At 41.3% G+C, this 20,894-nt stretch overlaps 9 protein-coding genes across 9 annotated transcripts; all 9 read left to right on the plus strand.

Annotated features, from left to right (window-relative positions):
- Positions 1–612: 612 nt before the first annotated feature.
- BCR41DRAFT_352259 (hypothetical protein) lies at positions 613–3,527 on the plus strand (the record flags this gene model as incomplete). Its single annotated transcript, XM_022023931.1, has 3 exons — positions 613–1,048; positions 1,478–1,516; positions 1,614–3,527. The coding sequence occupies 3 exons, from the start codon at positions 613–615 to the stop codon at positions 3,455–3,457; spliced, it is 2,319 nt and encodes a 772-aa protein (XP_021882165.1). The 3' UTR covers positions 3,458–3,527.
- Positions 3,528–5,497: 1,970 nt separating this feature from the next.
- Positions 5,498–7,091, plus strand: BCR41DRAFT_386020 (hypothetical protein). Its single transcript, XM_022027745.1, has 4 exons — positions 5,498–6,030; positions 6,460–6,498; positions 6,596–6,890; positions 7,004–7,091. Exons 1-4 carry the CDS (start codon positions 5,595–5,597, stop codon positions 7,023–7,025), a joined length of 792 nt encoding a protein of 263 aa, XP_021882166.1. The 5' UTR covers positions 5,498–5,594; the 3' UTR covers positions 7,026–7,091.
- On the plus strand, positions 7,002–8,619 carry BCR41DRAFT_352276 (hypothetical protein). The gene has a single exon (XM_022023932.1). The coding sequence runs from the start codon at positions 7,045–7,047 to the stop codon at positions 8,488–8,490; it is 1,446 nt and encodes a 481-aa protein (XP_021882167.1). The 5' UTR covers positions 7,002–7,044; the 3' UTR covers positions 8,491–8,619.
- Positions 8,620–9,394: 775 nt separating this feature from the next.
- On the plus strand, positions 9,395–9,759 carry BCR41DRAFT_421606 (hypothetical protein; the record flags this gene model as incomplete). Its single annotated transcript, XM_022030053.1, has 2 exons — positions 9,395–9,490; positions 9,596–9,759. Exons 1-2 carry the CDS (start codon positions 9,433–9,435, stop codon positions 9,757–9,759), a joined length of 222 nt encoding a protein of 73 aa, XP_021882168.1. The 5' UTR covers positions 9,395–9,432.
- Positions 9,760–10,848: 1,089 nt separating this feature from the next.
- BCR41DRAFT_352279 (hypothetical protein) lies at positions 10,849–11,704 on the plus strand. Its single transcript, XM_022023933.1, has one exon. The coding sequence runs from the start codon at positions 11,008–11,010 to the stop codon at positions 11,617–11,619; it is 612 nt and encodes a 203-aa protein (XP_021882169.1). The 5' UTR covers positions 10,849–11,007; the 3' UTR covers positions 11,620–11,704.
- A 2,048-nt stretch (positions 11,705–13,752) lies between these two features.
- Positions 13,753–15,161, plus strand: BCR41DRAFT_386022 (hypothetical protein). The gene is made up of 5 exons (XM_022027746.1): positions 13,753–13,951; positions 13,988–14,150; positions 14,528–14,566; positions 14,666–14,960; positions 15,074–15,161. The coding sequence occupies exons 1-5, from the start codon at positions 13,769–13,771 to the stop codon at positions 15,093–15,095; spliced, it is 702 nt and encodes a 233-aa protein (XP_021882170.1). The 5' UTR covers positions 13,753–13,768; the 3' UTR covers positions 15,096–15,161.
- On the plus strand, positions 15,072–16,689 carry BCR41DRAFT_352283 (hypothetical protein). Its single transcript, XM_022023934.1, has one exon. It carries the CDS (start codon positions 15,115–15,117, stop codon positions 16,558–16,560), a length of 1,446 nt encoding a protein of 481 aa, XP_021882171.1. The 5' UTR covers positions 15,072–15,114; the 3' UTR covers positions 16,561–16,689.
- Positions 16,690–17,464: 775 nt separating this feature from the next.
- BCR41DRAFT_386023 (hypothetical protein) lies at positions 17,465–17,829 on the plus strand (the record flags this gene model as incomplete). The annotated part of the gene is made up of 2 exons (XM_022027747.1): positions 17,465–17,560; positions 17,666–17,829. Exons 1-2 carry the CDS (start codon positions 17,503–17,505, stop codon positions 17,827–17,829), a joined length of 222 nt encoding a protein of 73 aa, XP_021882172.1. The 5' UTR covers positions 17,465–17,502.
- A 1,089-nt stretch (positions 17,830–18,918) lies between these two features.
- BCR41DRAFT_352286 (hypothetical protein) lies at positions 18,919–19,774 on the plus strand. The gene has a single exon (XM_022023935.1). It carries the CDS (start codon positions 19,078–19,080, stop codon positions 19,687–19,689), a length of 612 nt encoding a protein of 203 aa, XP_021882173.1. The 5' UTR covers positions 18,919–19,077; the 3' UTR covers positions 19,690–19,774.
- The last annotated feature ends 1,120 nt before the right edge of the window (positions 19,775–20,894 follow it).

Genomic DNA, 20,894 nt, shown 5'->3' on the forward strand with positions numbered 1-20,894 from the left:
TCAGTAACAGCTTCTTGTTCTTGGAATGAGGGAGTATTTGACTTGTACATAGTGGGATGAATGTAGGGTGAATGTGTGCATACTTTCGATTGTGTGGTTAAAACAAGAGAGTTAAAGAGAATGAATAGTGTTTGTGTATTTAAATGATACATGTTACGTCACACTTGGGGGCCAATTCAATCTTTAATCGCATGGCGTCTTGTGCAACAAGAAAAAAAAAAATTTCTCACACACACACAGCATAGCCCAACCTTGAAATAAAGGAACAGATTTATCAATTGTCGCTCCTTTCTTTAACTTGCTTCACTTCATTTTTGCACTCTCCTCTTCCTTTTCTTCCTTTATCCTCTTTTCACTTTTTTCTTATTTCCCCCCAGTTTTGCTCCCATCAATTTTGCTCTTTTATTTATTCCAAGCCTTCATTCATTGCCTTTCCTTTCCTTTCCTTTCCTTTTTTTTTTTCTTTTTTTCTTTTTTTCTTTTCCTCCCTCAACTTCATCTCTAGACAATTTTGAACCATCCTGCTACTGAATTATCATCCTTTAGCATTTTTATCAACCTTTCCCTATTTTCTGTCCTCCGTCCATTTACGCCCTTGTTTTTGAAATCACAATGGGAAGCGACAGAACATCACCACGATGCCTATCACCTCGAACTAAACCGTATGAAAGGAAAGAAGAAAGAAAAGGGGAAGCGAAGGAAGAGTCTTCAAGCACCAATGACCCTGAAATCCTCGAACCAACCAGCCTACAGATTTATTGTATTGTTGATGGAGAAGCTTCATGTTTTTCTGTAAAGATTCTTTCCAATAGTTCTGTCGATGAACTCAAGCAAGCAATCTATCCCAATATTACTGTGGATCCAAGCGTTAAGCCCAAGGACCTCACCCTCTATAAAGTTTCCATCCCTGACAAAGGCAAGATCGTCGTTGAGTCAGAAATCGAGTCAAAAGAGGCTCTTACAGTCGCGTCAATGGAGCTTTGGGAGATATTTAATTCTGAACTTCCAAGGAAAACGATCCATGTTTTTGTCAAGCCACCGCAGCGAGGTATGTATTAGCTCTTGATGGACTGATGATATTTCAATTGTTCAATTGATGAAGCTATCTCATCACGGTCACGTGTATCTATCCCTTTTTTATGTTGTTGAGATGAATCTCGGCAACACTATTTAACTGGGGCGACTTTGGATTTCATCTCTATAAAAGAATTTGAAAAGTCGCCCCTCCATGCTCCGTGCACATCCTCAGACTCTCACTGTTGTCTGAGAACACAGTTTTCATTTTTATTTTTATTTTTATTTGACCTGTTTACATTGATGCATTTGTTAGTTTTTCTGATTGAATCTGTTTCGCGTTTCGCACACATGCTCTGACTCTCCATTAGCTGGCGTTCATATCTCATTGACAGCAATATATTCTTTGATCTGATCAAAATGCTAACATTTCTGCCATTGCCGCGCTCTCTTATCTTTCTAGAGTCATCGGAACAGATTCTCAAGAGAAAAATGGATGAAGGTAATAATTTGTTTTTTGCTGTTTAGATAGATCGACTTGGTGACTGACTATGTTATGGTACTAACCAACTGTGTATGTGTACGATGATCATAATTAGATCCACAGTATATTTCACCTTCAAAGAAGATGCGCATTGAGGAAGGGTGGAGAGAATACAGGGCTTCTGATGGTAAAATGGTCACGTTACCACCCTCTTGGATCGCAATGCTGGAGAATCCTGAAGACCCGCCCGATGCACGTAATAAGTTTAATCATCTGAAAAGCGATAATCAGCTTGGTGATCAAGTTCACATTCCATCCTTGGGCCTCACACCGAAAGAATTTGAGGAATATAATTCGGGATTTATAATTACGGATCAGATGCTAGAATTGTGGAAGGAGATTAGTGCTGAACAAAGGTTTTCATTTCGGCGAGTCCTTTCTGGTCCTATGGGGGTTGGCAAGTCATATCTATCCTATTTCCTTGCTGCAAAAGGATATGCGGAAGGGTGGCTTACCCTTTATATACCAGATGCCGCGATATTAAATGAAAGTTCGGATACAAAATCGGCAAAGGCACTGTTAAGGCGCTTCTTCGCTTTCAACAGGGATATCTTGACGGCATCTGATCTGGAAAGTCTCCTCGACTTTTCTGAAGTTATAGATTGCTCAATTGTGGCTGCTCGCGCAGTATTCGACCTATTCAAACAGAAGGAGCGCAAAACACTGTTCATTATCGACGAACATGGAGAGTTATTCCAAAAAGAGCCGTATGTGCCGGATAAATACCCGTTCCTGAAGCATCTAATGAACCTTAATCTATGGCAGTCTCATTACAAAGGATCTAGAGTGATATTTACAGGAACAGCCCATGCCAAATATGAATTGCAGATTATGGAAGACAGTGCTCGAGCTATCTTATTGTACTTTGTTGGCCCACTATCCGAGACAGTGTTTTCAAAATGGTTGGAGGTCCACCTGAACCAACCCGATATTGTCCAGGATATAATGAGGATTACAAACCGTGTGCCGCGAGAGTTTATGCGCCTCATTCGATCAATTAAGGAAAGACCACTCACAAGAGATAGCATTGATGGGTATGTAGCTCAGAGAACAAGCGAGCTTCGCCCTGTAGTTCAGAATTACTACAAAGCTCTCAGCGAGATATCGAAGGAGGAGTTCGCTAAAAGCCTTGCAACAGTCTTCCTTGGCAACAACTCGGAGAGTGGTGATTTTGAATGGGATTTCCGTGACCTAGGGCTTATCTATCGTCTCAACAAGAACCGCGGAGCCATAAACTATGTCTTGTGCCCCCCAGTGCAGAAAGCACTCTTTAAGGCGTTTACAAGTATGCCTCATCATGAGCATATCCTGAGGGGAGTTGTTCTTGCAGAGATGAGTGGAGATGATTTCGAGTTGGCACTGCTGGTCCGGTTTTTGACTTTAACCAAGCCAATCGTTCTCGAAGCAACAAACCTTGTCGGCGAGGATCCAACGCAGATTATAATGGACTTTAAGGATCATGGGACAATCCATCAAAACATGACTTCTCTTGGACGTGGCTATGGACATGTACTGAGCCATTGTCATTCGAGTTATCCTCGCTTTGATTTCATACTCGACACAATGTTTATCCAGGTGTCCATAAGTGATTTCTGCGACCACGAGCAGAAACAAACTAAGCAGATCCAGAACGCTTTTGATAAGAGAGATTCCAACGGCAAAAATCAGATTGAAAGATATTTGGACGAAGTATTTGGAGGTAATCATTCCGCCATAATTGACGATGGGCATTTTGTTGTCAAAAAGGATGGAGAGCCATTAACTGGATTTAAAATAGTTTACATGCGTGGTTCCCCTGGTGCAGCAAACCACACTGGATTAATCAGAAAGTACAAAGATCTTCTTCATGTCAGCTTCGACGAGCTCAAAGAGAAACTTTTTAGAAATATCCCAACTTAGAATTTTCGTCACAGTATACAGTAATAATATAGTTCTTAATCCTATAAAAAGGCTTGTCATAGAAATTTAATAACACGGTTCTTTATTTTTGAGATGTATCACGGCTAAAATATTTAACTGGGGGCGACTTTGGATTTCATCTCTATAAAAGAATTTGAAAAGTCGCCCCCATGGTCCGTGCACGCCACAGAGAGGTCACTTGCTTGTTAAGGCGACTGTTCAATGCTTGTTGGTTTTCCAAATCTGCTTTGATTGCACCATAATTTAGCGGAACTGATTAGCATCCCCTGAATAGCTGCCATCCAAAGGGACTAACTTCGAATGGACAGGATTTACTGTGTTTGTTCAAAACAATAAAGCTTGACTGAAAGTCTGCTAATCCTCAAACTATGAGGCAAATAATGCCTCTGAACGCTTCAATAGGATTATGGCGAGCTTTTGGGGTGCAGAAAAGACAAGATTGTTACTTTTGAGCAATGAAGGATATAGGATTTGTTCCTTGGAGGCACACTTTTTTGAAAGCACGCTTGTTGCTAGTAAAAACACAAATGGTTCCCGTTTTCCGCATACTTTCAGCGCTTCCACAATCCAAGGGCTGTGATGCAGCCATTAAATGTTACATGTTTGTCGAAGTATTGACACATCCCTTGCAAAGTCCAGATGTATGCTAGGAATATTGTTTAAGGGACGTAGAGTAGTCTGGCAGTGTTCAGGTGTTTATAGTATCAGATGGGTTCACTAGGCTCGTCACCAGCCTGAGGACGAAGTTCATGTGCACATGCACGTGCTGGAAGCCAAATGTGGCTTGCTCTTCTCTCTCACAGGCTGGGACTGGCTTAAAAAAATTTCTTAAGTCGAAAACACCGCAGGAAAGGCTCTTTTTTTTTGTCATTTTTTTTTTAAGCAAAGTTTGCAGATCACAAGAAAATGGCCTACATGTGAAGCATGCCATTGTTTTTCTTGCTCTCATTCACAACCTCATTTATTCATTACGAAATTTACCTCCCATCATTCTCATCTTAAAAAAAAAAAAAAAAGCTCCCTGTGGTGTAAATGATTTGGAAATAAAAAAAAATAAAAAAAGAGCCTTTCCTGTAGTGTGTTCGACTTAGAAATTTTTTAGACCTCCAGCCAAAATGTCACGTTTGGTCCCAGAGAAGTGTCTGCAGGAGCATGCCACGTTTGCCTTTCGGCGCGTGCATGTGCACATGAACTTCGCCCTCAGGCTTGCACAAAACCAATATTATTGAGTCCATTCTTAACGTCCAAATGCCAAGTTTTTTCTTTATTACTCTCAAGCAATGAACTAGACTTTATGGGGCAGCTAATATAATTGCTGGGATATCTACTTGATCATCCTCCTCTTTTTCTTCATTGCCATCTTTTCTTTCTTTGCTGTCATTCTCCCCATCCTTCCTAAAGTTTGACGCGTCAAGGGTTTTCTCTAAAGCATAATTTTGCTTAGATATCACCAAGAAAGCACTGATACAAAAAAATTATTATTCGCGTTTGAACACTTACAATATCAGTAACAGCTTCTTGTTCTTGGAATGAGGGAGTATTTGACTTGTACATAGTGGGATGAATGTAGGGTGAATGTGTGCATACTTTCGATTGTGTGGTTAAAACAAGAGAGTTAAAGAGAATGAATAGTGTTTGTGTATTTAAATGATACATGTTACGTCACACTTGGGGGCCAATTCAATCTTTAATCGCATGGCGTCTTGTGCAACAAGAAAAAAAAAAATTTCTCACACACACACAGCATAGCCCAACCTTGAAATAAAGGAACAGATTTATCAATTGTCGCTCCTTTCTTTAACTTGCTTCACTTCATTTTTGCACTCTCCTCTTCCTTTTCTTCCTTTATCCTCTTTTCACTTTTTTCTTATTTCCCCCCAGTTTTGCTCCCATCAATTTTGCTCTTTTATTTATTCCAAGCCTTCATTCATTGCCTTTCCTTTCCTTTCCTTTCCTTTTTTTTTTTCTTTTTTTCTTTTTTTCTTTTCCTCCCTCAACTTCATCTCTAGACAATTTTGAACCATCCTGCTACTGAATTATCATCCTTTAGCATTTTTATCAACCTTTCCCTATTTTCTGTCCTCCGTCCATTTACGCCCTTGTTTTTGAAATCACAATGGGAAGCGACAGAACATCACCACGATGCCTATCACCTCGAACTAAACCGTATGAAAGGAAAGAAGAAAGAAAAGGGGAAGCGAAGGAAGAGTCTTCAAGCACCAATGACCCTGAAATCCTCGAACCAACCAGCCTACAGATTTATTGTATTGTTGATGGAGAAGCTTCATGTTTTTCTGTAAAGATTCTTTCCAATAGTTCTGTCGATGAACTCAAGCAAGCAATCTATCCCAATATTACTGTGGATCCAAGCGTTAAGCCCAAGGACCTCACCCTCTATAAAGTTTCCATCCCTGACAAAGGCAAGATCGTCGTTGAGTCAGAAATCGAGTCAAAAGAGGCTCTTACAGTCGCGTCAATGGAGCTTTGGGAGATATTTAATTCTGAACTTCCAAGGAAAACGATCCATGTTTTTGTCAAGCCACCGCAGCGAGGTATGTATTAGCTCTTGATGGACTGATGATATTTCAATTGTTCAATTGATGAAGCTATCTCATCACGGTCACGTGTATCTATCCCTTTTTTATGTTGTTGAGATGAATCTCGGCAACACTATTTAACTGGGGCGACTTTGGATTTCATCTCTATAAAAGAATTTGAAAAGTCGCCCCTCCATGCTCCGTGCACATCCTCAGACTCTCACTGTTGTCTGAGAACACAGTTTTCATTTTTATTTTTATTTTTATTTGACCTGTTTACATTGATGCATTTGTTAGTTTTTCTGATTGAATCTGTTTCGCGTTTCGCACACATGCTCTGACTCTCCATTAGCTGGCGTTCATATCTCATTGACAGCAATATATTCTTTGATCTGATCAAAATGCTAACATTTCTGCCATTGCCGCGCTCTCTTATCTTTCTAGAGTCATCGGAACAGATTCTCAAGAGAAAAATGGATGAAGGTAATAATTTGTTTTTTGCTGTTTAGATAGATCGACTTGGTGACTGACTATGTTATGGTACTAACCAACTGTGTATGTGTACGATGATCATAATTAGATCCACAGTATATTTCACCTTCAAAGAAGATGCGCATTGAGGAAGGGTGGAGAGAATACAGGGCTTCTGATGGCAAAATGGTCACGTTACCACCCTCTTGGATCGCAATGCTAGAGGATTCTAGATACCTTCCAAAACCACGTAATGAGTTTGAACATCTCAAAGACGATCTGAAGGCTGGTAGTTGGGTCGATATACCATCCCTGGGTCAAGTCCCAAAGGGTTATAGAGTCTCTGAAATTCTCGTCACGCACCAAATGCTGGAGCTTTGGAACGAGATGGAAGAAGAACAAAGGTGCGTATACAGACGAGTCTTGTCTGGTCCAATGGGTATTGGCAAGAGCTTTCTCTCCTATTTTTTGACAGCAAGAGCATATGCTGAAGGATGGCTTACCCTCTACATATCAGATGCGGGTACTTTGGATACTAGTGAGAAAGCGGACTCATATATGGAAGTGATCGAGCGTTTCCTTGTGATGAACAAGGATGTTTTAACTGCTGCCGAACTGGAGACGCTTGTATCCGGCTATGGTGTTCAAGGTGGCATATGGAATACTGCTATCATACGCGTTTTTAACATGCTCATGCAGAAGGAACGGAAGACTCTAACTATTATTGACGAACATGGGAAACTCTTCAGATTCGACAAACCAGTACCAGAAAAATTTAAATCTTTAAAACCTCTGATGGACCTTTCCAGTTGGACTGAAGACTTGGCTGGATCTCGTTTGATTCTCACTGGCACAGCGCATGCAAAATTCGAATTGGAGATCATGGAATCGAGCTTTAAGGAGGACTTTAAAACAGTGGTATTCGTGGGACCTTTGTTGGATGACGCTTTCAAGAATCTGTTGAAGCATACTCCCAATCTCCAATCCACGGACTACGAGGATATACGGAGTATCACGAACCTTGTACCACGAGAGCTGATGAACTTGTCAACCTATATTGAAGAGAATCCAGAGTTACCCATTAAGGAGGCATTCGAGAAGTTTGAAGACTGCCGAAGGTTGGATTTTTCTCACAACATCCAGAACTACTACAAAAGCATCGAAAAATCCGAGACGACCCGTACAAATTTTTATAATGGCCTTGCCTCGGCGTTCTTACATGGTTCTGTCGAAGGAGAGTTCAAGTGGGATTTCATAGATCTGGGTCTTTTGTTCCGTCTAAGGAGAGATGGAGTAATTTTATTCCGCCCTTTATGCAATACAGCCTTCAGAGCACTTTTGGATCAGTTCAAGACAATGGGAATGCCAGAAGATCTAAAGAATCGACTCAAGGCTAATAGGTTCAGTGGAAATGAATTTGAGCAAGCAATTTTTCATGCATTTATTTGCACTAGTATTAGGCCAATAGTGCTCCCTACAACGAACCTCGTTGGTGATCCTAAGGGCTCGATCGTGTTGGACTTCGATGACTACCGAGTTATAAGCAGGCAACGACATTCTCTTGGCCCGGGAAAAGATAAATTCTTGGCCCGTGGCTATCCAGGATATCCTCGATTTGACTTTATGGTTGGACCAATATTCATCCAGGTGTCTGTCAGCGAGTTTGGAGTGCATAACAGAGATTCAAGTGATTTAAGGAAAGCATTTAAGCGACCGTACAAGACACCCAAAGTGGTGTATAATGATAGGAATCAGATTGAGTGTTACTTGGATGAAATGTATGGTGGAAAGCATAGAGCTGATTTTGGAAAGGATGGATTTATTGTCACCAAAAAAGACCCGACAACAGGTATTGATGAAGTTGTTCCTGGATTCCGAATCGTCTACATTTGTGGTAGAGATATTAACCTAGGGAATCACCGCCAGCTCGTTACAGAGTTGCCAGATGTAGAACATGTAAGCTTCAACGACCTCAAAAGCCTATTCTTTGCAAACATTGTTTGATAGTGTTGGATAGTGTTATCAATAAAGGAAGCTTCTACTCCATTCATCTTCTAACTTTAAGCGTCATCCTATCAAAGGGTGCCGCGTCGGGTTGTAGATGAGATGAGAGACCAGATTGAGATAAATACGCAGATGCGGCTTGACGACTTTAGATCTGTTTATATTTATGGGACTTTTAGATCGCCCAAATCATTCTAGAATAGCCAAAAATATCCAGTCTTGCTATTTGTAGAGAATTATTCAGAGGGCGGTAGTAGGCATAGTGGTAAATGGTGCTTAATTGTTAAATGCACAGTTTGATCTGTAAAAAGAATTTGTAAAGTCGCCTCCATGGTGCGTGCGTATACTCTGACTCTCACTGTCCTCTCGCGAGGCTTTTTGCTTGAGCTTATTTCGGCTCCCCACTGCTCTATCGCATACAAGTACTTTTATCAAAGCCTCCTATCTAACTATCCTCTTGTTAGTTTATTGCGTGGATTTTAAATAGCCCCAAGAAGTCCCAAAGGAGCCTAGAAGACACAGAAGACGAAGATTTAGAAAGTGAGTTTATTCCATTCATAGTTTTGATGATTCTTGAGAAAATTTATTTATTCCATACTCACGTCAGTCTCGCTATTCTTATATGCTCAAAGAGCACCTTACGAAGCGCTGTCGTTCCTTGAAGCGATATATTGCAGTCGATGGCGAACTCGTAGTTTTACCCCAACATATACTGAATTTGAGCGAAAATAACAAGTGTGCACCAGAACCTCGCGCCGAGTTCCAATCGCTTTTGATGGTGCAGGCTGGGAATCGAATTACTTCAATGGATCTTGGTCAGAACCCAATATTCTTTGCGAGAGGCTATCAAGGTCGCGAGTTTTTTTATGTCTGAATAGATGATGAAGCTATGGAATGAACTCGAGAACAGTGAGTCGTCTGTCAAGAAATGTTTACGGTCCAATGGGCGTCGGCAAATCATACATTTCATGGTTCCTTGCGGCCAAGGCATATGCACATGGTTGGCCAGTGCTTTATATTGCGGATGCTAATCAACTTAACAATTGTGACACTAATACTGACGCATCACGACTGATCTGTCAACTCTTCTTATCCAACAACAAAGATACTTTGACAGCCTCAGAGCTCGAGGAAATGGTCGAAATTGAAACATCGGAAAATCTTTTTGTGAGTAGCGCCAGCAGTATCTTGGGTGACCTACTCCAGTCAAGAAGTCAGAAGGCATTATTTGTCGTGGATGAGCATGGTGCATTATTTCCAGAAAAATAGTAAGTCTGCGCCCGACAGGTTCCCAGTTTTATGGCCTCTAAAGACTTTCAACTCTTGGAACAATTCAAATAATGCGAGAGTAGTGTTTAGCAGTACGGTAAGATTTGCAAAGCTCATTCTCAGAGACGCACCACACTATGTCGAGTATGTTGGTCCACTGTCGCCTGATATTTTCAATAAGCTACTGGATGTGATCATAAATAAGGTCCACCCAACAGCCCGCCAACAATTGAATGAGCTACGAGGCGAGATTCAAAAAGCCACCGGATGTGTGCCACGGGAATTCAATATTTTTTTTTGGCGACGACATTGAAGGCATTGAGCTCGCGGCTAATGGGATTAAGCAACGACTAAAGGATTATGAGGAGGATCGCAAAGAACAATTCTTGGAGACTTTGAAGAACTGTTATAGTAAAATTGAACCGATATTCCAACCAATTACTCGTCAAGCTCTAGGAAATAAAATCGGCAAAGGCACTGTTAAGGATCTTCTTCGCTCTCAACAGGGATATCTTGACGGCATCTGATCTGGAAAGTCTCCTCGACGCTTCTGAAGTTATAGATTGCTCAATTGCGGCTGGTCGCGCATTATTCGACCTATTCAAACAGAAGGAGCGCAAAACACTATTCATTATCGACGAACATGGAAAGTTATTCCAAAAAGAGCCGTACGTGCCAGATAAATACCTGTTCTTGAACCATCTAAAGGATCTCACTCGATGGGAAGCTGAATCCAAAGGATCTAGAGCGATATTTACAGGAACAGCCCATGCCAAATATGAATTGGAGATTATGCCAGGCAGTCTTCGAAATACCTTATTGTACTTTGTTGGCCCACTATCCGAGACAGTGTTTTCAAAATGGTTGGAGGTCCACCTGAACCAACCCGATATTGTCCAGGATATAATGAGGATTACAAACCGTGTGCCACGAGAGTTTATGTTCCTCATCCGGTCAATTGAGGAAAGACCACTCACAAGAAATAGCATTGATTCGTATGTAACTGAGAGAACAGGCGAGTTTCACACTGTAGTTTGGACGTACTACAGATCTTGCAGCGATGAATCGAAGAAGAAGTTCGCTAAAAGCCTTGCAACAGTCTTCCTTGGCAACAACTCGCAGAGTAGTGATTTTGAATGGGATTTCCGTGACCTAGGGCTTATCTATCGTCTCAACAAGAACCGCGGAGCCATAAACTATGTCTTGTGCCTCCCAGCGCAGAAAGCACTCTTTCAGGCGTTTACAAATATGCCTCATCATGAGCATATCCTGAGGGGAGTTATTCTTGGAGAGATGAGTGGAGATGATTTCGAGTTGGCACTGCTAGTCCGGCTTTTGACTTTAACCAAGCCAATCGTTCTCAAAGCAACAAACCTTATCGGCGTGAATCCAACGGAGATTATAGTGGACTTTAAGGATCATGGGACAATCCATCAAGGCATGACTTCTCTTGGACGTGGCTATGGACATGTACTGAGCCATTGTCATTCGACTTATCCTCGCTTTGATTTCATACTCGACACAATGTTTATCCAGGTGTCCATAAGTAATTTCCAAGAACACGAGAAGAAACAAATTAAGCAAATCCAGAACGCTTTTGATAAGAGAGGTCCCGACGGCAGAAATCAGATTGAAAGCTATTTGGACGAAGTATTTGGAGGTAATCATTCCGCCATAATTGACGATGGGCATTTTGTTGTCAAAAAGGATGGAGAGCCAGTAACTGGATTTAAAATAGTTTACATGCGTGGTTCCCCTGGTGCAGCAAACCACACTGGATTAATCAAGGATTACAAAGATCTTCTTCATGTCAGCTTCGACGAGCTCAAAGAGAAACTTTTTAAAAATATCCCAACTTAGAATTTTCGTCACAGTATACAGTAATACATAATATATATAGTTCTTAATCCTATAAAAAGGCTTGTCATAGAAATTTAATAACACGCTAAAATATTAACTGGGGCGACTTTGGATTTCATCTCTATAAAAGAATTTGAAAAGTCGCCCCCATGGTCCGTGCGCGCCACAGAGAAGGTCCTCACTCACTTGCTAAGGCGATTGTTCGATGCCTGTTGGTTTTCCAAATCCCCCTTGATTTAATCGTATCTAGCGGAATTGATTAGCCCTGAATAGGTGCTGCCATCCAGAGAGACAACTTCGAATGGACAGGATGTTCAAACCAATAAAACTTGACTGAAAGTCTGCTAATCCTCAAGCCATGAGGCAAATAATGCCTCTGAACGCTTCAATAGGATTATGGCGAGCTTTTGGGGTGCAGAAAAGACAAGATTGTTACTTTTGAGCAATGAAGGATATAGGATTTGTTCCTTGGAGGCACACCTTTTTGAAACCACGCTTGTTGCTAGTAAAAACATGGTTCCCGTTTTCCGCATACTTTCAGCGCTTCCACAATCCAAGGGCTGTGATATAGCCATTAATTGCTACATGTTTGTCGAAGTATTGACACATCCCTTGCAAAAGTTCAGATGTATGCTTAGAATATTGTTTAAGGGACGTAGAGTAGTCAATAGCATGTGGCAGTGTTCAGGTGTTCATACAGTATCAGATGGGTTCACTAGGCTCGTCACCAGCCTGAGGACGAAGTTCATGTGCACATGCACGTGCTGGAAGGCAGATGTGGCTTGCTCTTCTCTCACAGGCTGGGACTTGACATTTTGGCTTAAAAAAATTTCTAAGTCGAAAACACCGCAGGGAAAGGCTCTTTTTTTTTTTTTAAGCAAAGTTTGCAGATCACAAGAAAATGGCCTACATGTGAAGCATGCTATTGTTTTTCTTGCTCTCATTCACAACCTCATTTATTCATTACGAAATTTACCTCCCATCATTCTCATCTTAAAAAAAAAAAAGCTCCCTGTGGTGTAAATGACTTGGAAATAAAAAAAAAATAAAAAAAAAGAGCCTTTCCTGTGGTGTGTTCAACTTAGAAATTTTTTAGACCTCCAGCCAAAATGTCACGTTTGGTCCCAGAGAAGTGTCTGCAGGAGCATGCCACGTTTGCCTTTCGGCGCGTGCATGTGCACATGAACTTCGCCCTCAGGCTTGCACAAAACCAATATTATTGAGTCCATTCTTAACGTCCAAATGCCAAGTTTTTTCTTTATTACTCTCAAGCAATGAACTAGACTTTATGGGGCAACTAATATAATTGCTGGGATATCTACTTGATCATCCTCCTCTTTTTCTTCATTGCCATCTTTTCTTTCTTTGCTGTCATTCTCCCCATCCTTCCTAAAGTTTGACGCGTCAAGGGTTTTCTCTAAAGCATAATTTTGCTTAGATATCACCAAGAAAGCACTGATACAAAAAATTATTGTTCGCGTCTGAACACTTACAATATCAGTAACAGCTTCTTGTTCTTGGAATGAGGTATTAGACATGCTCATAGTGGGATGAATGTAAGGTGAAGAGTGGATGTGCACACTTTCGATTGTGTGGTGAAAACAAGAGAGTTAAAGAGATGAATAGTGTTTGTGTATTTAAATAATACATGTTATGTCACACTTGGGGGCCAATTTAATCTTTAATCGCATGGCGTCTTGTGCAACAATTTCTCACACACAGCATAGCCCAACCTTGAAATAAAGGAACAAGTTTATCAATTGTCGCTCCTTTCTTTAACTTGCTTCACTTCATTTTTGCACTCTCCTCTTCCTTTTCTTCCTTTATCCTCTTTTCACTTTTTTCTTATTTCCCCCCAGTTTTGCTCCCTTCACATATCTTCTCCTCTTCCTTTTTCATTTATTCCAAGCCTTCATTCATTGCCTTTCCTTTCCTTTCCTTTCCTTTCCTTTCCTTTCCTTTCCTTTTTTTTTTTTTTTTCTTTTTTTCTTTTTTTCTTTTCCTCCATCTTCATCTCCACAGCTTACATTGTCACAATTTTGAACCATCCTGCTACTGACTTACCATACTTAACAATTTGATCAAACTTTTCCTGTTTTCTGTCCTCCGTCCATTTACACCCTTGTTTTTAAACAGTTTTGAAATCACAATGGGAAGCGGAACAACAACACCAAATGGTCCATCTAGACGTGGTTCGATTGAAAGAGAAAGAGAGGTTGAGAAAGAGCCAACCAACCTAAAGATCTATTGTATTGTTAATGGAGAAGCAACGTCTTTTCCTGTAAATATTCTTTCCAATCTTTCGGTCGGTGAACTCAAGCAAGCCATCTATTCGCCTGCTAGATTTGGTGATATCCCACCGGAGAAGCTCACTCTCAAGCTCATCCCCGGCGGCACAACGAAGAAAGGATTGGAAACATTATCCGAAGAATCGCTTGTAGTGCTCGATGAACTTGAAGAACTCAGCACTTATTTTCCAAAAGGTGCAGCAAAAGGTCGCATTCACATCATTGTCAAGCTGCCGCCGCCAGGTATGTATTTAGCTCTTGATGGACTGATGGTTATATTTTCAATTGAGGAAGCTTATTTTCTGTCTCAGCACGGTCACGTGTATCCCTCGCTTTTTTATGTTGTTGAGATGAATTTGAAAAGTCGCCCCCGTGGTGCGTGCGCATGCTCTGACTCTCACTGTTGTCTGAGAACATAGTTTTCATTTTTATTTTTATTTTTATTTGACCTTTTACATTGATGCATTTGTTAGTTTTTCTGATTGAATCTGTTTCGCGTTTCGCACACATGCTCTGACTCTCCATTAGCTGGCGTTCATATCTCATTGACAGCAATATATTCTTTGATCTGATCAAAATGCTAACATTTCTGCCATTGCTGCGCTCTCTTATCTTTCTAGAGACATCGGGACAGATTCTCAAGAGAAAAATGGACGAAGGTAATAATTTGTTTTTTGCTGTATAAATAGATTGACTTGATGACTGGCTATATGTTATGGTACTAACCAACTGTGTATGTGTACGATGATCATAATTAGATCCACAGTATATTTCACCTTCAAAGAAGATACGCATTGAGGAAGGGTGGAGAGAATACAGGGCTTCTGATGGCAAAATGGTCACGTTACCACCCTCTTGGATCGCAATGCTAGAGGATTCTAGATACCTTCCAAAACCACGTAATGAGTTTGAACATCTCAAAGACGATCTGAAGGCTGGTAGTTGGGTCGATATACCATCCCTGGGTCAAGTCCCAAAGGGTTATAGAGTCTCTGAAATTCTCGTCACGCACCAAATGCTGGAGCTTTGGAACGAGATGGAAGAAGAACAAAGGTGCGTATACAGACGAGTCTTGTCTGGTCCAATGGGTATTGGCAAGAGCTTTCTCTCCTATTTTTTGACAGCAAGAGCATATGCTGAAGGATGGCTTACCCTCTACATATCAGATGCGGGTACTTTGGATACTAGTGAGAAAGCGGACTCATATATGGAAGTGATCGAGCGTTTCCTTGTGATGAACAAGGATGTTTTAACTGCTGCCGAACTGGAGACGCTTGTATCCGGCTATGGTGTTCAAGGTGGCATATGGAATACTGCTATCATACGCGTTTTTAACATGCTCATGCAGAAGGAACGGAAGACTCTAACTATTATTGACGAACATGGGAAACTCTTCAGATTCGACAAACCAGTACCAGAAAAATTTAAATCTTTAAAACCTCTGATGGACCTTTCCAGTTGGACTGAAGACTTGGCTGGATCTCGTTTGATTCTCACTGGCACAGCGCATGCAAAATTCGAATTGGAGATCATGGAATCGAGCTTTAAGGAGGACTTTAAAACAGTGGTATTCGTGGGACCTTTGTTGGATGACGCTTTCAAGAATCTGTTGAAGCATACTCCCAATCTCCAATCCACGGACTACGAGGATATACGGAGTATCACGAACCTTGTACCACGAGAGCTGATGAACTTGTCAACCTATATTGAAGAGAATCCAGAGTTACCCATTAAGGAGGCATTCGAGAAGTTTGAAGACTGCCGAAGGTTGGATTTTTCTCACAACATCCAGAACTACTACAAAAGCATCGAAAAATCCGAGACGACCCGTACAAATTTTTATAATGGCCTTGCCTCGGCGTTCTTACATGGTTCTGTCGAAGGAGAGTTCAAGTGGGATTTCATAGATCTGGGTCTTTTGTTCCGTCTAAGGAGAGATGGAGTAATTTTATTCCGCCCTTTATGCAATACAGCCTTCAGAGCACTTTTGGATCAGTTCAAGACAATGGGAATGCCAGAAGATCTAAAGAATCGGCTCAAGGCTAATAGGTTCAGTGGAAATGAATTTGAGCAAGCAATTTTTCATGCATTTATTTGCACTAGTATTAGGCCAATAGTGCTCCCTACAACGAACCTCGTTGGTGATCCTAAGGGCTCGATCGTGTTGGACTTCGATGACTACCGAGTTATAAGCAGGCAACGACATTCTCTTGGCCCGGGAAAAGATAAATTCTTGGCCCGTGGCTATCCAGGATATCCTCGATTTGACTTTATGGTTGGACCAATATTCATCCAGGTGTCTGTCAGCGAGTTTGGAGTGCATAACAGAGATTCAAGTGATTTAAGGAAAGCATTTAAGCGACCGTACAAGACACCCAAAGTGGTGTATAATGATAGGAATCAGATTGAGTGTTACTTGGATGAAATGTATGGTGGAAAGCATAGAGCTGATTTTGGAAAGGATGGATTTATTGTCACCAAAAAAGACCCGACAACAGGTATTGATGAAGTTGTTCCTGGATTCCGAATCGTCTACATTTGTGGTAGAGATATTAACCTAGGGAATCACCGCCAGCTCGTTACAGAGTTGCCAGATGTAGAACATGTAAGCTTCAACGACCTCAAAAGCCTATTCTTTGCAAACATTGTTTGATAGTGTTGGATAGTGTTATCAATAAAGGAAGCTTCTACTCCATTCATCTTCTAACTTTAAGCGTCATCCTATCAAAGGGTGCCGCGTCGGGTTGTAGATGAGATGAGAGACCAGATTGAGATAAATACGCAGATGCGGCTTGACGACTTTAGATCTGTTTATATTTATGGGACTTTTAGATCGCCCAAATCATTCTAGAATAGCCAAAAATATCCAGTCTTGCTATTTGTAGAGAATTATTCAGAGGGCGGTAGTAGGCATAGTGGTAAATGGTGCTTAATTGTTAAATGCACAGTTTGATCTGTAAAAAGAATTTGTAAAGTCGCCTCCATGGTGCGTGCGTATACTCTGACTCTCACTGTCCTCTCGCGAGGCTTTTTGCTTGAGCTTATTTCGGCTCCCCACTGCTCTATCGCATACAAGTACTTTTATCAAAGCCTCCTATCTAACTATCCTCTTGTTAGTTTATTGCGTGGATTTTAAATAGCCCCAAGAAGTCCCAAAGGAGCCTAGAAGACACAGAAGACGAAGATTTAGAAAGTGAGTTTATTCCATTCATAGTTTTGATGATTCTTGAGAAAATTTATTTATTCCATACTCACGTCAGTCTCGCTATTCTTATATGCTCAAAGAGCACCTTACGAAGCGCTGTCGTTCCTTGAAGCGATATATTGCAGTCGATGGCGAACTCGTAGTTTTACCCCAACATATACTGAATTTGAGCGAAAATAACAAGTGTGCACCAGAACCTCGCGCCGAGTTCCAATCGCTTTTGATGGTGCAGGCTGGGAATCGAATTACTTCAATGGATCTTGGTCAGAACCCAATATTCTTTGCGAGAGGCTATCAAGGTCGCGAGTTTTTTTATGTCTGAATAGATGATGAAGCTATGGAATGAACTCGAGAACAGTGAGTCGTCTGTCAAGAAATGTTTACGGTCCAATGGGCGTCGGCAAATCATACATTTCATGGTTCCTTGCGGCCAAGGCATATGCACATGGTTGGCCAGTGCTTTATATTGCGGATGCTAATCAACTTAACAATTGTGACACTAATACTGACGCATCACGACTGATCTGTCAACTCTTCTTATCCAACAACAAAGATACTTTGACAGCCTCAGAGCTCGAGGAAATGGTCGAAATTGAAACATCGGAAAATCTTTTTGTGAGTAGCGCCAGCAGTATCTTGGGTGACCTACTCCAGTCAAGAAGTCAGAAGGCATTATTTGTCGTGGATGAGCATGGTGCATTATTTCCAGAAAAATAGTAAGTCTGCGCCCGACAGGTTCCCAGTTTTATGGCCTCTAAAGACTTTCAACTCTTGGAACAATTCAAATAATGCGAGAGTAGTGTTTAGCAGTACGGTAAGATTTGCAAAGCTCATTCTCAGAGACGCACCACACTATGTCGAGTATGTTGGTCCACTGTCGCCTGATATTTTCAATAAGCTACTGGATGTGATCATAAATAAGGTCCACCCAACAGCCCGCCAACAATTGAATGAGCTACGAGGCGAGATTCAAAAAGCCACCGGATGTGTGCCACGGGAATTCAATATTTTTTTTTGGCGACGACATTGAAGGCATTGAGCTCGCGGCTAATGGGATTAAGCAACGACTAAAGGATTATGAGGAGGATCGCAAAGAACAATTCTTGGAGACTTTGAAGAACTGTTATAGTAAAATTGAACCGATATTCCAACCAATTACTCGTCAAGCTCTAGGAAATAAAATCGGCAAAGGCACTGTTAAGGATCTTCTTCGCTCTCAACAGGGATATCTTGACGGCATCTGATCTGGAAAGTCTCCTCGACGCTTCTGAAGTTATAGATTGCTCAATTGCGGCTGGTCGCGCATTATTCGACCTATTCAAACAGAAGGAGCGCAAAACACTATTCATTATCGACGAACATGGAAAGTTATTCCAAAAAGAGCCGTACGTGCCAGATAAATACCTGTTCTTGAACCATCTAAAGGATCTCACTCGATGGGAAGCTGAATCCAAAGGATCTAGAGCGATATTTACAGGAACAGCCCATGCCAAATATGAATTGGAGATTATGCCAGGCAGTCTTCGAAATACCTTATTGTACTTTGTTGGCCCACTATCCGAGACAGTGTTTTCAAAATGGTTGGAGGTCCACCTGAACCAACCCGATATTGTCCAGGATATAATGAGGATTACAAACCGTGTGCCACGAGAGTTTATGTTCCTCATCCGGTCAATTGAGGAAAGACCACTCACAAGAAATAGCATTGATTCGTATGTAACTGAGAGAACAGGCGAGTTTCACACTGTAGTTTGGACGTACTACAGATCTTGCAGCGATGAATCGAAGAAGAAGTTCGCTAAAAGCCTTGCAACAGTCTTCCTTGGCAACAACTCGCAGAGTAGTGATTTTGAATGGGATTTCCGTGACCTAGGGCTTATCTATCGTCTCAACAAGAACCGCGGAGCCATAAACTATGTCTTGTGCCTCCCAGCGCAGAAAGCACTCTTTCAGGCGTTTACAAATATGCCTCATCATGAGCATATCCTGAGGGGAGTTATTCTTGGAGAGATGAGTGGAGATGATTTCGAGTTGGCACTGCTAGTCCGGCTTTTGACTTTAACCAAGCCAATCGTTCTCAAAGCAACAAACCTTATCGGCGTGAATCCAACGGAGATTATAGTGGACTTTAAGGATCATGGGACAATCCATCAAGGCATGACTTCTCTTGGACGTGGCTATGGACATGTACTGAGCCATTGTCATTCGACTTATCCTCGCTTTGATTTCATACTCGACACAATGTTTATCCAGGTGTCCATAAGTAATTTCCAAGAACACGAGAAGAAACAAATTAAGCAAATCCAGAACGCTTTTGATAAGAGAGGTCCCGACGGCAGAAATCAGATTGAAAGCTATTTGGACGAAGTATTTGGAGGTAATCATTCCGCCATAATTGACGATGGGCATTTTGTTGTCAAAAAGGATGGAGAGCCAGTAACTGGATTTAAAATAGTTTACATGCGTGGTTCCCCTGGTGCAGCAAACCACACTGGATTAATCAAGGATTACAAAGATCTTCTTCATGTCAGCTTCGACGAGCTCAAAGAGAAACTTTTTAAAAATATCCCAACTTAGAATTTTCGTCACAGTATACAGTAATACATAATATATATAGTTCTTAATCCTATAAAAAGGCTTGTCATAGAAATTTAATAACACGCTAAAATATTAACTGGGGCGACTTTGGATTTCATCTCTATAAAAGAATTTGAAAAGTCGCCCCCATGGTCCGTGCGCGCCACAGAGAAGGTCCTCACTCACTTGCTAAGGCGATTGTTCGATGCCTGTTGGTTTTCCAAATCCCCCTTGATTTAATCGTATCTAGCGGAATTGATTAGCCCTGAATAGGTGCTGCCATCCAGAGAGACAACTTCGAATGGACAGGATGTTCAAACCAATAAAACTTGACTGAAAGTCTGCTAATCCTCAAGCCATGAGGCAAATAATGCCTCTGAACGCTTCAATAGGATTATGGCGAGCTTTTGGGGTGCAGAAAAGACAAGATTGTTACTTTTGAGCAATGAAGGATATAGGATTTGTTCCTTGGAGGCACACCTTTTTGAAACCACGCTTGTTGCTAGTAAAAACATGGTTCCCGTTTTCCGCATACTTTCAGCGCTTCCACAATCCAAGGGCTGTGATATAGCCATTAATTGCTACATGTTTGTCGAAGTATTGACACATCCCTTGCAAAAGTTCAGATGTATGCTTAGAATATTGTTTAAGGGACGTAGAGTAGTCAATAGCATGTGGCAGTGTTCAGGTGTTCATACAGTATCAGATGGGTTCACTAGGCTCGTCACCAGCCTGAGGACGAAGTTCATGTGCACATGCACGTGCTGGAAGGCAGATGTGGCTTGCTCTTCTCTCACAGGCTGGGACTTGACATTTTGGCTTAAAAAAATTTCTAAGTCGAAAACACCGCAGGGAAAGGCTCTTTTTTTTTTTTTAAGCAAAGTTTGCAGATCACAAGAAAATGGCCTACATGTGAAGCATGCTATTGTTTTTCTTGCTCTCATTCACAACCTCATTTATTCATTACGAAATTTACCTCCCATCATTCTCATCTTAAAAAAAAAAAAGCTCCCTGTGGTGTAAATGACTTGGAAATAAAAAAAAAATAAAAAAAAAGAGCCTTTCCTGTGGTGTGTTCAACTTAGAAATTTTTTAGACCTCCAGCCAAAATGTCACGTTTGGTCCCAGAGAAGTGTCTGCAGGAGCATGCCACGTTTGCCTTTCGGCGCGTGCATGTGCACATGAACTTCGCCCTCAGGCTTGCA

This window comes from Lobosporangium transversale (assembly GCF_002105155.1).
Source record: "Lobosporangium transversale strain NRRL 3116 chromosome Unknown BCR41scaffold_15, whole genome shotgun sequence".
NCBI lineage: Eukaryota > Fungi > Mortierellomycota > Mortierellomycetes > Mortierellales > Mortierellaceae > Lobosporangium > Lobosporangium transversale.